The 13671-nt window shown below is 46.8% G+C and overlaps 1 protein-coding gene across 1 annotated transcript; it reads left to right on the forward strand.

Moving 5' to 3' along the window:
- Positions 1-6263: 6263 nt before the first annotated feature.
- Positions 6264-11102, forward strand: Spry2 (sprouty RTK signaling antagonist 2). The gene is made up of 2 exons (XM_038310266.1): positions 6264-6524; positions 9294-11102. The coding sequence occupies exon 2, from the start codon at positions 9345-9347 to the stop codon at positions 10287-10289; it is 945 nt and encodes a 314-aa protein (XP_038166194.1). The 5' UTR covers positions 6264-6524; positions 9294-9344; the 3' UTR covers positions 10290-11102.
- Positions 11103-13671: the final 2569 nt, after the last annotated feature.

Consider the following 13671-nt stretch of genomic DNA (forward strand, 5'->3'; position numbering starts at 1 on the left):
GCAAGTGTATAATCCCAGCAACCAAGAGGCAGAGTCAGCATGATCTACAGTGAGTTCGAAACCAACTAGGGTTACATAGTGAGACCCTGTTTGGGGGGTGGGGGAGAATCCAGGGCAGAGGATATAAATGCATATAAATGGGAGGTGGCAGTTTATACTTGTAAAATCCCAGCACTCCACGGGAAAGGCACAGATGTTCCATGTCATCCTCTGGCCACATGCCACCCTGGTACCACTGAGATTTTGTCTAAAAAACAGAGAAAAGAAAAAAAATTAAACAAATACTTTAAAAGAAAAAATGTATTCATTTTTATTTTACATGGATGGTTGCTTTGCCTGCAGGTATATATGTGCATCTTATATAGGCATCATCTGATCCTTTCAGAGGCCAGAAGATGGCATCAGATCTCCTGGAACTAGAGTCACAGGAGCTTGTGGGTTGCGATGTGGGTACTGGAAACCACACCCAGATGCTCTGCAAGAGCCGGAAGTGCTCTTCACTGCTGAGCCATCTCTCCAGCTCCCAGACACTTGCTTTTCCAAAATTAAAAGTTGAAAAAAATTAAAAGTAAATTTTTAAATTTAATTTATTGAAAATAGAACTGGAATATTTTCTTTTAAAGAATCAGTAAAACCAAACCAAACAAACACACACACACACAAAAACTCTCCTTTCTGGAGAAAAAAAAAGAGAGAAAAGAAAAACTCCACAATATTTATCACACATTTAAGCTATTGATGTATTCTTGTTAGAACCTAAGAAGCTGGCCAGGTAGTGGTGGCACACGCCTTTAATCCCAGCACTTGGGAGGCAGAGGTAGGTGATCTCTGCGTTCCAGGTTACCCTGGTCTGCAGAACTCTAGGGCAGCCAGGACTACACAGAGAAACCCTGTCTTGAAAAACAGAAAACAAAACAAACAAAAATCCAAGAAACTCTGTTTCAATTCCAGCACCCAAACAAAAAAACTCAAGATTTTTGGCATAATCTGGTCTTTCCAGCATAACTCTAAAAGCTGTTTTATAGAACTCTCAGTATTTCAATGACTGCAACTTGAAGACATTTCCTCCCCATGAGAATAACCTAAATCTGTATACAGCTGCTTTTCAAGCCAGACATATTTAGACGTAACCCATGCACTGAGATTTGAAACTGGCTGTTGGCCTTAATATTTTGATGTCTATACTAAAATAACCATGGTGGTGGGAATTTTTGGACTACATCTTCCCTAGAGAACGGTCTGAACTTCCTGCGCCCTTGGATCAAATACGCACACAATGAGAAGTATAAGATTAAAATATCCATGGATTGGACCCCGTGCCTGCCTGTAATCTAAGCACTTGGGAGGCACAAGCTCTAGTCTTCAGAGTCGCAGGGCAGGCTTAGCTACCTAGTGAGACCTTGTCTAAAAGTCAAACTAAAATATCCTCTGGTGAGATGGCTCAGAGGCTAAAAGCACTGGCTGCTCTTCCAGAGGTCCTGAGTTAAATTCCCAGCAACAGGTGTTAGCTCACAACCATCTGTAATGAAATCTGGTGCCCTCTTCTGGCCTGAGGGTATACATGCAGGCGGATTGCTGCATACATAATAAACAAATTTTTAAAAAAATCCTACGTATTCAGAAACCAAATCTTCCTTACACTACTAACATTACCAATGATATCTGAAGACTAATGTCCACTACTGATTCTCATGTATTCATATTAGGCTTTAGCATCTATTTTTTTTTTTTAAGGTTCTACAACGAAAAGGATCAAATGTTAAGGAACACATAGAAAAGTAAACGTAAAGAGGGAAGGACAGAGGACTAGATTAGTCCCACAAAGGAAGAAGTTTAATCTTTAATTCAAAGGACAAATATATTGAAAAAGCAACGGGAAAACTCATGAGGTCAGCCGTAGAATCCTTTCCTGCCTTCAGCCCCCGTCTGACTTTGCATTATTTGTAAACAATGGGTAAGCATCTAGCAGGAATACTCATTCATTAACCAGTAAGAACTACAGGTAGATTTCAGCTAGGTAAAGAGCTCTGAAAAACACCAGTCCCGTGGAGACTGCTGCTCAAGGTCATTTATCAAGACCACTCCCCTTGCCCCTGTAACCTTTGATCTTAGCCAGAGCACCCAGTTCAGTTAGGGAGAAAGGACGTCAGCAAAGGAGGTCAGATTCAGAGATAAACTGCTTCCAGTCCTCTAAGCAATCTAGATAAGACATCAAGTGGTCTATTTTGAATGCCTTTGTTTCTTTATTGAAGCCACTCCCAATTCCCCTCCTGGAGGCAATACCAACAGAATGTGAGGAATCAAAGAAATTCAAAATGTAAAATGATAACAGTCCTGGCTGCCAAATCAAAAGGTCCCCACTGCAAAGTCCTTTGCTACAGGAAGGTCGCGGAAGAGTCCTTGCACAGATGAATTTGATTGTCCCAGTTGGACTGTAAAGAGAAATGATGGCTTAAAGGTCCAAACTGTAACCCCTGGAAAGAGTATACACTGTTGTGTTCTGTACTGTCTTCTCCTATGAATACAAAGCAAACAATCAAAATACCCACCTCCTTTGGTAACAGGACAAAATGTCTAGGTACTTATTAATTCTTGGTCTCAATAGACACTGTATGTTTGAAAGATTTCTCTTAGGTTTTCAAAACTAAGACTAAAGCTAGGAAGGTCAAGCTTTATTCAACTCTCAGAAAGAAACTGGATGGAGAGCCGTCTAAAGACATACTTTCCCATTTAAAGAAAACCCAACAACTTAGGTCAGTTGGCAGGGACAATCCTAACAAGGTTTCAACTCACTCAACACAACTCCAATCAGACTGTCCCAATCTTCTTCACTACCCTCTAGCAAAGGCTGGAGGAGGTGAAATTCACCGATGTTTATATTCTGCCTCCTTAAAAAACAACAAATGGAGAAGACAGTAGTGATGAATTACAAATAAATGAATTCAAGAAACGAAGCCAGAGCTGAGAATTCACTGGCACACAACAGAGTCTCATCCACGGCCAGCACTGGGCAAGTATGCTACTTGACGAGTTCTGGGATCCGGGGGTTGAGCATCAGTGCACCGTGGAGATCCCGGGACTTGTTTGTGATTGTTCTGTCTTTTGTTTTACAGCGTTTGGCAAGTGGTAAAATCGGCGCTTGTATCAGGATTGTCTTTCTAGAACTTTCCACAACATTCTGAAAATGAGCTTTCTCTTGTTCGTCTGAGCTCTGCCATTATCCTGGATTCTCTTCCACAATTAACGCCAGTTTTAATTTGTGTGCATAACTGATTATGAGGAACAATGGTTTCATGAAACACCACATTGTGCGTATACAATGTGTGCACAAAGACAAAACGTCTTTTCTATTTTAACAGTAGTCTTTGGAAGCACAATATGGTAGCTTACACACTTCACTGACTGATAAACAGTATTACTAAGTAAGATAAAGAAAGACTAAGGAATAATTTAAAAGATTCCAATAGATTTCTACATTCATTTTGGTCTTAAGTTTCAGGTAAAATGTTTTCCTAAGCAGCAATGCGGGGGTTATTGGAGAGAAAAAAAGGCAAGAAGATTATTACTTAAAATCCCTTTCTGATTTATGCGTTCTAAGTATGCATTCTTAGATTCTTCCCCAAGCATCCGGAAGTTCCTGGTTTAAATTCTGTTTTATGCTTTGATTCCTAATGACCTCTTGGCAGAGCTCCTGCAGCTCTGGAGGAAATGGCATGGGGCAAATGGCTCCCTAGAAGCAGCCACCGGGTGCGAGGGTGTGAGAGGAGGTGTTTCTCTGGCCAGCTCTGCTTCAGCCCCTTGCTGGTCACACACCAGCAGCCTTGCCACAACCTGCTTTTGACCTCACAAGCTCCTGGGCTGAATGAACACTTCGGAATCGAAGCAGCTCGGTCTCAAAGGGAACATGACTAAGACGGTGGCAAGAAATGCCACCTTGCGTGGCGATTATACTACACATCTCTTAAAAATCCTGAGGCCAGCCAGACCCCTGGCTGGTTTGGAAGGCAAACCCCTCCAGCCCACTCTGAGTCCTAAAGAAGAAAGCAACTCGAGCCGGGTGCCTGGCGCACGCCCCCTGGTGGCTCCAAAGGGAAGCGCAGCGACTACTGCGCTCGCTTGCTAGAGACTCCACGGTTTCGGACGCCGCGCAAGCAGCGGCGGCCCAAGAGGCCCAGCTGTCCAGAGCCCAAAGTCTCGGGGACGCGAAGGAGCCGGCCGACCGAGGCTCTTCCACTCTCGGCCGTGGGGTGGGGGCACGTAGCCCAGCGCCCGGAAATAACGCATGCCACTTCCCCTGCCATCTCTAGTTCCAAAGCCCAGGCGAAAGAGACGAGCGTGAAGAAACACGGAGAGGGCAGGGCAAGAGCGCAAGCGAGGCAAATGACGTGACAGGGACTATCTGGAGAGATACGTCCCCCCAAAAAGTGCTGAAGGCCACGGTAGCAGCGAACAGATGAGGGCTGGGGCGAGAGAAATCAAACTCCACGTTTCTCTAGCGCCGGCTTTCAGCGGCTCGAACCTCGCCTGGCGCAAGGTCGCAGGTGCTGTGCGGGAATTTTGACCTTCCAGCAGGTACTTTCCGGAAAAGACAAAACATCCAGTAAATTCTGGGCTAAAATTGCAACATTAATGTGTGGCTGTTTCAGTTACCAGCTGGGTGCTTCCACGTGCAGGCACCTTTCTTAGTCCAGCAACGGCCAGAGCCTATGTATTTTCTTATTTTAAGTGGTTCACCATAGTCCACTCCCAACACGAACGAGAGGAACCTCCTGAGAATGTTCTAGGTGACAAATAGTGGGATTTGAAAGATGACTCTTGTTTTATTTACGGCTTCCCGAAGGAGGAATTCAGTTCTGCAGGGGAACAGTCAGCTTCTCCCCCCTCTCCCTATTTCGGAAGTCCATGATGTCGCCGTGAGTAATCGCGTGGGTATTACTGAATTAATTTAAAAGGCTTTTGCATCGAGCAAAACAATACAAAAAAGTCTTCAAAAGGCCTCCATCTATAGATAATCCCTCTTAAAAATGAAATTCTAACAAACTACAAGACCACACAGTCAAAAGCCAATCCCAGTCAGAGGAGAAGGGACTTGAAACCCGAATCTGCATTCCGTCCCTCCCGTACAAGGCTCGGAGGTGGGGGAGGCGGTTTGTGCTGGTGCCCGGTGTATAATCGGGTTAATCCAGTAGACAAAGAATAAACCAATAGCCCTCCCACCTCACTTCCCGCTCCCTTTCCCTCCCGCTCCTGCTCCCCCCCCCCCACCGGCTTCGCCCCCCGGGCATTGGAGGGGGGTGGGGCGGGCGAAGGAGACAAGAAGGTAGAACCGAAATGGATTCCGAATCGAATCCAAAAGCTTGCCACTCGCTTTCCACGCTAACCCTGTGCGGCCGGGTGAGTTTGCAACGTCCCTCCTCCTCTCCCGGTGGCGAGGGAGAAAGTTCCCTAAGCGAGCCTAGCCTCCGGCTCGCGCTCGTGGCCTCCGGGGGTGGGGGCTGGGGGGGAGCCTTAAGGTCAGTGTTTCCTTGAAACTAGATAAACTGACCTCGCGGTGGCCAGAGCGGCCCCGCGGGCGCCCCGCGTGACGGCGCCCCGGCTGCAGGAGCGACTAGCGACGCGCGGGGCGGCGCGGTTGCCCTTTTGAATGCCTCCTGCGGCTCGGAGCGCTGGCGGGCGCTGGAGTGTGAGTGAATGTAGCCCCGCGGAGCCAATGAGCTGGGACCGGATGCGATATATCCTCTGGGACAACAACTGTTCTGTTCCGCCTCGGATCCACATGACGCCATTTACTGCTGCCGCGGCCGCTGCAGAGCTCCCTGCCTCCTCCGGAAAGGCGAGGGCGCAGGCCAGCGGCGCGCCCCCCCATCCCCATCCCCGGCCGGGCCCCAGACCCTCCTCCTCCTCCTCCCCCACCGCCTCCTCCTCCCCCCCGCACCCCCGCCCCCGCTTCGGCCTCGCCGCCGCGCCTCCGAAACGCCCAGTCTGCACGAGCTAGAGCTGCGCGCCGCAGTGCGAGCGGAGGACAGGGGCCGGCGGAGCGCGCAGCGCCCAGGCCCCCGCGCGCGCCCGGCCCGGCCCGCGGCCCCGCGCCAGCCTCCGCTCGGAAGCAGCCCGGGGCCCCCACGGCTTGGCGAGCTGGCCTTGGGTTCTTTGTAAGGCCGTCTTCGCCTCTCTTTTCTCTCGTCGACCAGGAAAAAGACTCGCCAATCCCGGCGCTTCGGCCTCTTGTTCATTGAGAAAAAAAAAAAAAAAAAAAGAAAAGGGGAAAAAAAAGGAAATACTCCGCGTGCGCTTCTGGAAGAGAGGTCATCTCTCTACCCGAAATCCGGGAAGGTTCCTACGGTGGAGGATTGGGTTCCAAATTCTCCCGTGGTTGTTTTTCTCCTCCCACCGATTACTTGGAAGTTGGACTGAAGCGGAGTTCGGAAAGAAGGAAAAAGTTTGCATCGGGACTGGATTTATTTGCACAACGCAGAAAAGAAGAGAATACAGGGGAGAGGGGTTGGTGCAGAGCCGCGATCACGGTGAGGAGCGTTTGGCTTTCCCCCTCCTGGAACCGCAGACAGCCGCCAGCGGGGTCAGGGTTCTTCTCTCCTAAACCCATAGGCTTCCCGGGAGGATCGGGAATCAGTCTTGCGGATCCGTTTCGCCTAGGACAGGGGTTCGGCCACGGCCGGGCTGCAGGGTGCATCCGTGCAGTGACCTCCACCCCGCGACACCGCTCTCCCTTAGGGGTTCGGGGCGGAGGACGGCTCCATTGCCTCCTGCTTCTACCCCTGCCTTGGCGGCGATCTAGTCGCTGAGTACCTTGGTTTATCCTGGTCGCTGTTGCAGGCTCTAATATTTGCTAACCTGTTCCTCCTCTCGGTATAAGGCCAAGTTATAGGAAAGCCCATCCTGCGACGGGGGGCCCCTGTGGGGCTGGGGTACTGGGTTTCTCACCTCACCTCACCTCACCGGGGCAGAAGACCCGGCGGACAAGCAGAGGGTAGGTTGCCAGGCGGAGGGAGTCCCCGCCTCTGCCCGGTGTGGAAAGTCTAGCCCGGTGCGGGTGGGAGCGTCGCCCAGCCTGGCGCCGCGTCTCTGCGGTTCGGAAGTGCGGCTTTCTCTTTTTTCCGTTCTTCATGGTCGGCCTGGGTCATGCTTTTTTTCTTTTGGACGCTTGGGCTGACCTAGCACAGGAAGAGAGTTATCAAGTGGTCGCGATCGTTTTCCATTACCTGAAAGTAGGTGACTTTAAAAAAAAAAAAGAAAGAAAAAGGCTAGTTTCCTCCCTCCCTCCTTTGTGTTACTGTTTTTTAAGATTTGGAATCTTAACGCGTTTTTTACAAAGGGGTTTCTGTGTCGGTTTGCCCCACCCTAGTGCTGAAGTCCTTTTCCCCTAATCCTTAGTCTACTCACACACTGTTCTTAATGGGGGTTTCAAAGCACTCAGAGGGGGAGGGAGAGGAACTGGGAGAGCGCAGAGGGGTGGAGGGGGCCTGCGGGGGAGACGGCCAGGGAGCGGTAGAAATCACTTTTTTTCCCCCACCCGAAAGATGCTACTACTTCCACGGCAAGTCCTCTCGGAAAGTTTCCAATCCCAGGGGTCCGAGTCCTGCAAGACTGGCGTGTGCAGTGGGTTCTGGATAAAGCTTTTTTCTTTCGGTTTAAGAAATATGTCTTTTTCTTGATCTAAAAGGAGGTAGGCGTGTGCACATTGCAGACAGTGCTCGCTTCGGTCATTGCACGTTGGAGTTTCTTTGGGAGCGTGGGTGCATAGACTCTGCCAGCTGTGCGTCCCGGCCTGGCTCCCTTCCTCCAGGCATCGGATTTGAAAACTTGTGGGGACAGGCGTTTTGAGGGCCTTCGCAGAAACACCTTGTGGTGACCTTGCTGCAGGGGTGGGCGTGTTGGAGTGGCCTCTCCCCCCCCCCCCCCCACTTGGGACTGGCTGGCAGTTCTCTCGGGTTGGGGGAAATTTTAGCTGAGGTGGTGGAGGAGGGGAAAGTGTGCTCGTGCATTTCACTACACGTCCCCTTCGGAGGCGCCCGCGCCCCCTGCCTGCCTGAGTTTCTGGGGTTTGCACGCAGGAGGGGCCGGCCTGGCCCCTCGAAGCGTCAGTCGGCCCGGAGAAAAGTCCCCGGGCTTCTGGCTGAGTCCCACCTGCTAGGACTGTGGGGGCGCAGATAGAGCCGATAAACGGAGTGAAAGCAAGGAACAGCCTTGTGTACCTGGCAGTTGGAGGTGAGCAGATCGGTTTCCAGCTCTGCCTAGTTCTGAATTAGGAGGCGTTTGTCACCTGCCTTGTTCGCTGTCCTTTTCCAAAAAAGCAAAGGTTGGATTAAAAGTCCGTTTTTGCTTATTTTCCTCCGTATTTTCATGAGGGCTTGGGAGAGGGTGGTACTTTTTAAACTAAGTCTGATTGTAATTTAAGCGATTACTTGACAGAATGACAGGTTCCAGCCATGACTCTACGGATTTCTAAAGCTTTCCCTACTGCTGTTACTGCTTTGTGTTGATGGGTATTTTTCAAAACGAGGAAATAACGTGTTTTGTTTTGTTGCATGCTTTCTTTATGAAACAGGAGGAGTAACTGGGATTGAGAATCAAAGGCTAGAACTATAGGCCTGTAGGATATTTAATTCTCGAGCTGTGGGAAATATATTTTGCTGTTAGGAGTTTGTTGTGATACCTAATGGGAATCGAAATGACTTCTTTTAATTCTATAACGTTGTACTACTTTATTTAAAAATGTAACCTTAATTGTCCTCAGAATATACTTTCATATCATATGGGGTTGGGAAAAGGCTGGGAACTGCCTAGACTAAACTCGTGCTTCGTGACGTAAAAAGCTGACTTAAAGCGAGACCGTTGTAGGTACTTCTGTTGAATGTAAGAACGATCATGACAAATTTAAACCCGTTTGGAAATCTGAAAGGTGTTTGGCCTCTGAAAATGTTGGTAGGACTCCCTGCAAGGCCCCAGCGTTTGCTTTCTTCCAGTTTTTACATCGAACCTGAGCCTTCTAAATTGCGTGTTTATTTGATTAAAGGATTGTTACTTAAGTGACCCTACAAAGATTAGCTTTGTGTCACTGCACATTTTGAGATTCCAGGAGTGTGAGTGTCCGGCCATGATTTTCACTTTTGAGTACTTGCGCTGACCATTTGGCTCTTCTGCCTCACTCCTTGCTGGTGCGTTTCCAGTCCCATTTCTCCGGGGCGTGTGGGAAGTGAAGAGTCAACTCTGGTGGGTGGAGAGTGGGAAGTCTTAAGAGTGTAAACCATTTTCTTTCCTCTTGGTTTCCCCAGGAGTTCAGATGTGTTCTAAGCCTGCTGGAGTGAACGCACTGCCAAGACCTGATGGAGGCCAGAGCTCAGAGTGGCAGCGGGTCGCAGCCTCTGCTGCAGGCGCCCCATGACAGTGGCAGGCAGCGTGGGGAGCCGGACCCCAGAGATGCCCTCATGCAGCAGGTACACGTCTTGTCTCTGGATCAGATCAGAGCCATCCGAAACACCAATGAGTACACAGAGGGGCCCACCGTGGTCCCAAGACCTGGGCTCAAGCCTGTTCCTCGCTCCTCCACTCAGCACAAGCATGAAAGACTCCACGGTCTGCCGGAGCACCGCCAGCCTCCCAGGCTCCCGCCCTCGCAGGTTCATTCTTCTAGGGCCCCTCTGTCCAGGTCCATCAGCACCGTCAGCTCAGGGTCTCGGAGCAGTACAAGGACAAGTACCAGCAGCAGCTCCTCAGAACAGAGGCTGTTAGGATCTTCCTTCTCCCCGGGGCTTGCTGCTGATGGGATAATCCGGGTGCAGCCTAAGTCTGAGCTCAAACCTGGTGAGCTTAAGCCACTGAGCAAGGAAGACTTGGGTCTGCACGCCTACAGGTGTGAGGACTGTGGCAAGTGCAAGTGTAAGGAATGCACCTACCCGAGGCCCCTGCCATCAGACTGGATCTGTGACAAGCAGTGCCTTTGCTCAGCCCAGAACGTCATTGACTATGGGACTTGTGTGTGCTGTGTGAAAGGTCTCTTCTATCACTGCTCCAACGATGATGAGGACAATTGTGCTGACAACCCGTGTTCTTGCAGCCAGTCTCATTGTTGTACTCGATGGTCGGCGATGGGTGTCATGTCTCTCTTTCTGCCTTGTTTATGGTGTTACCTTCCAGCCAAGGGTTGCCTTAAACTCTGCCAGGGGTGTTATGATCGCGTGAACAGGCCCGGATGCCGTTGTAAAAACTCAAACACGGTTTGCTGCAAAGTTCCCACTGTCCCCCCCAGGAACTTTGAAAAGCCAACATAGCATTATTAATCAGGAATATTACCGTAATAAGGATTGTTTCTCCACCTTTTTTTTTAACACACATATGCAACCAACTAAATAAACAGCTGTAATCTCGGCACTGTTAATAGAGGGATAGAGTATTTGTCGTTTGCAGTGAGATGCTTTTTTTTTGTTCATGTGCCATTTTAACTGATATGCTTGCTAGAACTCAGCTAATGGAGCTCTGAGGGGAGGCAGTGGAAGTTGGTGACCCACATACTGCAGAAGCTAAAGCAGCAGACACTCCTAGGCAAAGTTTCTTGTTTGTGAGTAGTCCTTGGCAAAATTTGTAAGTTAGCAGATGACTCCCCCACCCCCATTGTTTTCTCCAGAGATAATGTGCTATATTTTTGTATATATGATAATATTTGCAACTGTGAAAAACAAGTTGTGCTGTACTCCATAGCACAGTCACAAAATATTATACTAATATGTTGTACATTCGGAAGAATGTGAATCAGTCAGTGTGTTTTTAGATTGTATTTTGCCTTACAGGAAGCCTTTGCTGTAAGACTCTGATCTTCCTTTTGGACTTGATGTATATTGTACAGTTACAGTAAAATTCAACCTTTATTTTCTAATTTTTTCAACATATTGTTTAGTGTAAAGAATATTTATTTGAAGTTTTATTATTTTATAAAAAAGAATATTTATTTTAAGAGGCATCATAAATTTTGCCCCTTCTATGAGGATGTGACGGTTGCTGCGAATGAGGGGTTACAGATGCATATGTTCAATATAAAATAGAAAATATATTAACGTTTGAAATTAAACTGAGCTTGTTTTATCTTATTTTACCTGTTTTTTTTTGTTTGTTTTTTTTTTGTTTCTTTCAAATGCAAGAAGCCACGTTTTCTGTCAAGACATTCTACAATAGTTTGCCTCTCTGGACAAGGCCCCTTTACAACAGCTGCTTTAAAGTAGGCGAGTCCAGGGGCTTTCAGAGATGATGCTTCAAGACAGAAAACCGAGGGTTAGAGTCTGACTTGCTTTATGTTTATGAGAACGTCCTTTGTCTTTGCGGGCCCATTCCCAGTTTCTTTCCAGACCTGTTGGCTTGCCCTGGTTCTACAGGGCATTTCTGTGCTGTTATTTTGAGCTTCTTTAGAAGACATTCCAAAAAAAGATTAATGGTTAGAATTTTTTCCTAACGTACAGTATTAAAAATGAACGTCAAAGATCCTCAAAACTAGAGGAACAAGTTTGTTCAAGTACTGAGTGTCAAACGTGGAACATACCTATACCCAGATGGATCCTTATAGTGGAACAAATGTTTCCTTGACTTAGCTGGTCATGGCTGGTTTTTTAGTGTATATTTGGTTTAGATTCTGCAGTTTATCACCGTCACACCAGATTCTTGGTGTTGGGGGAAAAAAACATTAAAAAATGCTGTTTGGATTCAGGTATTCGGTAGGAAGGACTTTTCATACCCCGTTGGTCAAGTAATTCAAATCCAAGTATGCCATTTTCTATCTCTGACCTACTGAATCAAATTACATAGGAAGTTACTCAATATTAACTCCCGTGTAAAAGGTGCATATGGCAAAAAGTCTGTGCTCAGAGCTGACCTTGGGGAACAAAGACACCTCAAGCTGCTGCAAGCCCATCTTGACAAATATTAGTCACTTTGTGGTTGGTGATTTTTTTTTTTTTTTCCCAAAAGCATAGCATTTTGCTGCCAAGAATCCCCGGAAGTCTAGGAAATTATTTACCTGCCATTATAGTTTAATCTCTTATTTCCTGTTCTCTTGTGTGAAGAGGTCTTAGGACAAGCTGTCTTCTGTTTTGTTTTTTAAAATGGGCTTTCAAGGAACCCTATGGCTGCCTAACCTCTGGGGAACTTCAGTCTTCTGAACTTCCTCCAAACAACACAAGATTCAATTAATTTAGAGCTTGCTTGTTTACTTTTAGCTTCAACTTGGAGATACTGAACGTTCATGGAATGCTGGGTTTAATGTGCGTTCTTAAATGTCTCACTGGTGATTTAAGGAAGAATTAGAAAGTTGGAAAATGAAGCAAGGTTTCTTACTCATGGTAGTCTTAAAAGATCTGTGAAGCGCAATAATTCTGACTAATTAGCATTGTTCATCATAATGCCTTATGCATAGACCGAGCTTTTTTGGGGGAGAGAAAAAATTGTGAAAGTTGAAATTTTCTTGGCCTGTGTAAGCAGTTTTCAGAGTATTCTGTACGCAAGTTGCAGCAGATGCCATCGAGTGTTACTGAAGTTAGATTAAAAACTTTAATTACCAAATCAGAATCTCTGACATGGCCCCGAGATTTGCATCTGCCACCATTCCACAGCAGCAAGCTCTCTGCAGCCTGGGGCCGCTGACCTAGGGACTGGGTTCTTGTGGAGCATGCTTTTAACGAACTCTGATAGCAAACATATTCACTGGATAGTAAATGATAGCTGAATTTCAAATAGAGGACTTGATACATAAATAGGTTAAGTACTGGTGGAATTAATTCAAAGTACAAAGGGAACTTGGATTCCTCAAGGAGTTTCTAACTGACCTCTTCAGTGTTGAATTTATATATGCCAGTATAGAATTCATTCTTAGCATATGAAAATTAAATGTTCATGACTAGTAGATTAAAAATAGTTGGATCTAACATTCTTTTTGCTAAGAGTTAAATGTAATCACTTGGGAGCAGATAGGGAGTCATAATAATCTCAAAGTATCAGTTTTCTATTGGCACTTGAAGATCCCAGTAAAATACAGTGAGTTGGTGGGTTCAGTGACCACATTTTGGTATAATAGATGAAAAGTAACAATATAGGCAAAAATAACTGCTAAGTCTTGAGACAGCTACACAAAATATTTTGTCCTAAAATTTTTCATAAGCCTGTGCCTACTCTGCCTTTGAGATTCACTTACCAATGACAACTTGACTGTTGCTATTTGAAACATTCATTTATGTGTTTTGAGGAGGAGATTTAAAGGCCTTGCCAAATTTCTGCCATGTTGGAGCATGCTCTGGGGATTGTCTGAAAGAAACAAGCCAAACCCAACTGTTGGCATAACGTCTTTCTCCAGTACATGTCTGTCCCAAGGACTGCTCAGCTCTAGAGTACCTAAGGGATTGGTGATGTCAGATAAAGGAGTTTGTTCGCTGCACAGTGCTGAGAAGTAGGCTGGCTGTCATTTATTGTGTGTGTAATCAAAGGTTTACTGGACTTGGGATTTCAGTTGTTATAGCCACAAGTGACCCTTTGCCTTCTCTTCTAAGTGCCCAAAAGGACCACAGCATGGGTGGAAAGTCAGTTTTGATAATGATTAAATTCTAGATCAAAGAGTCATTTGTTTTGAACTCAAGATCTAGCACAGGATAGCGTGTTTAATGTGTGTGAGAGAGA

This window comes from Arvicola amphibius, chromosome 13, assembly GCF_903992535.2.
Source record: "Arvicola amphibius chromosome 13, mArvAmp1.2, whole genome shotgun sequence".
Lineage (NCBI taxonomy): Eukaryota > Metazoa > Chordata > Mammalia > Rodentia > Cricetidae > Arvicola > Arvicola amphibius.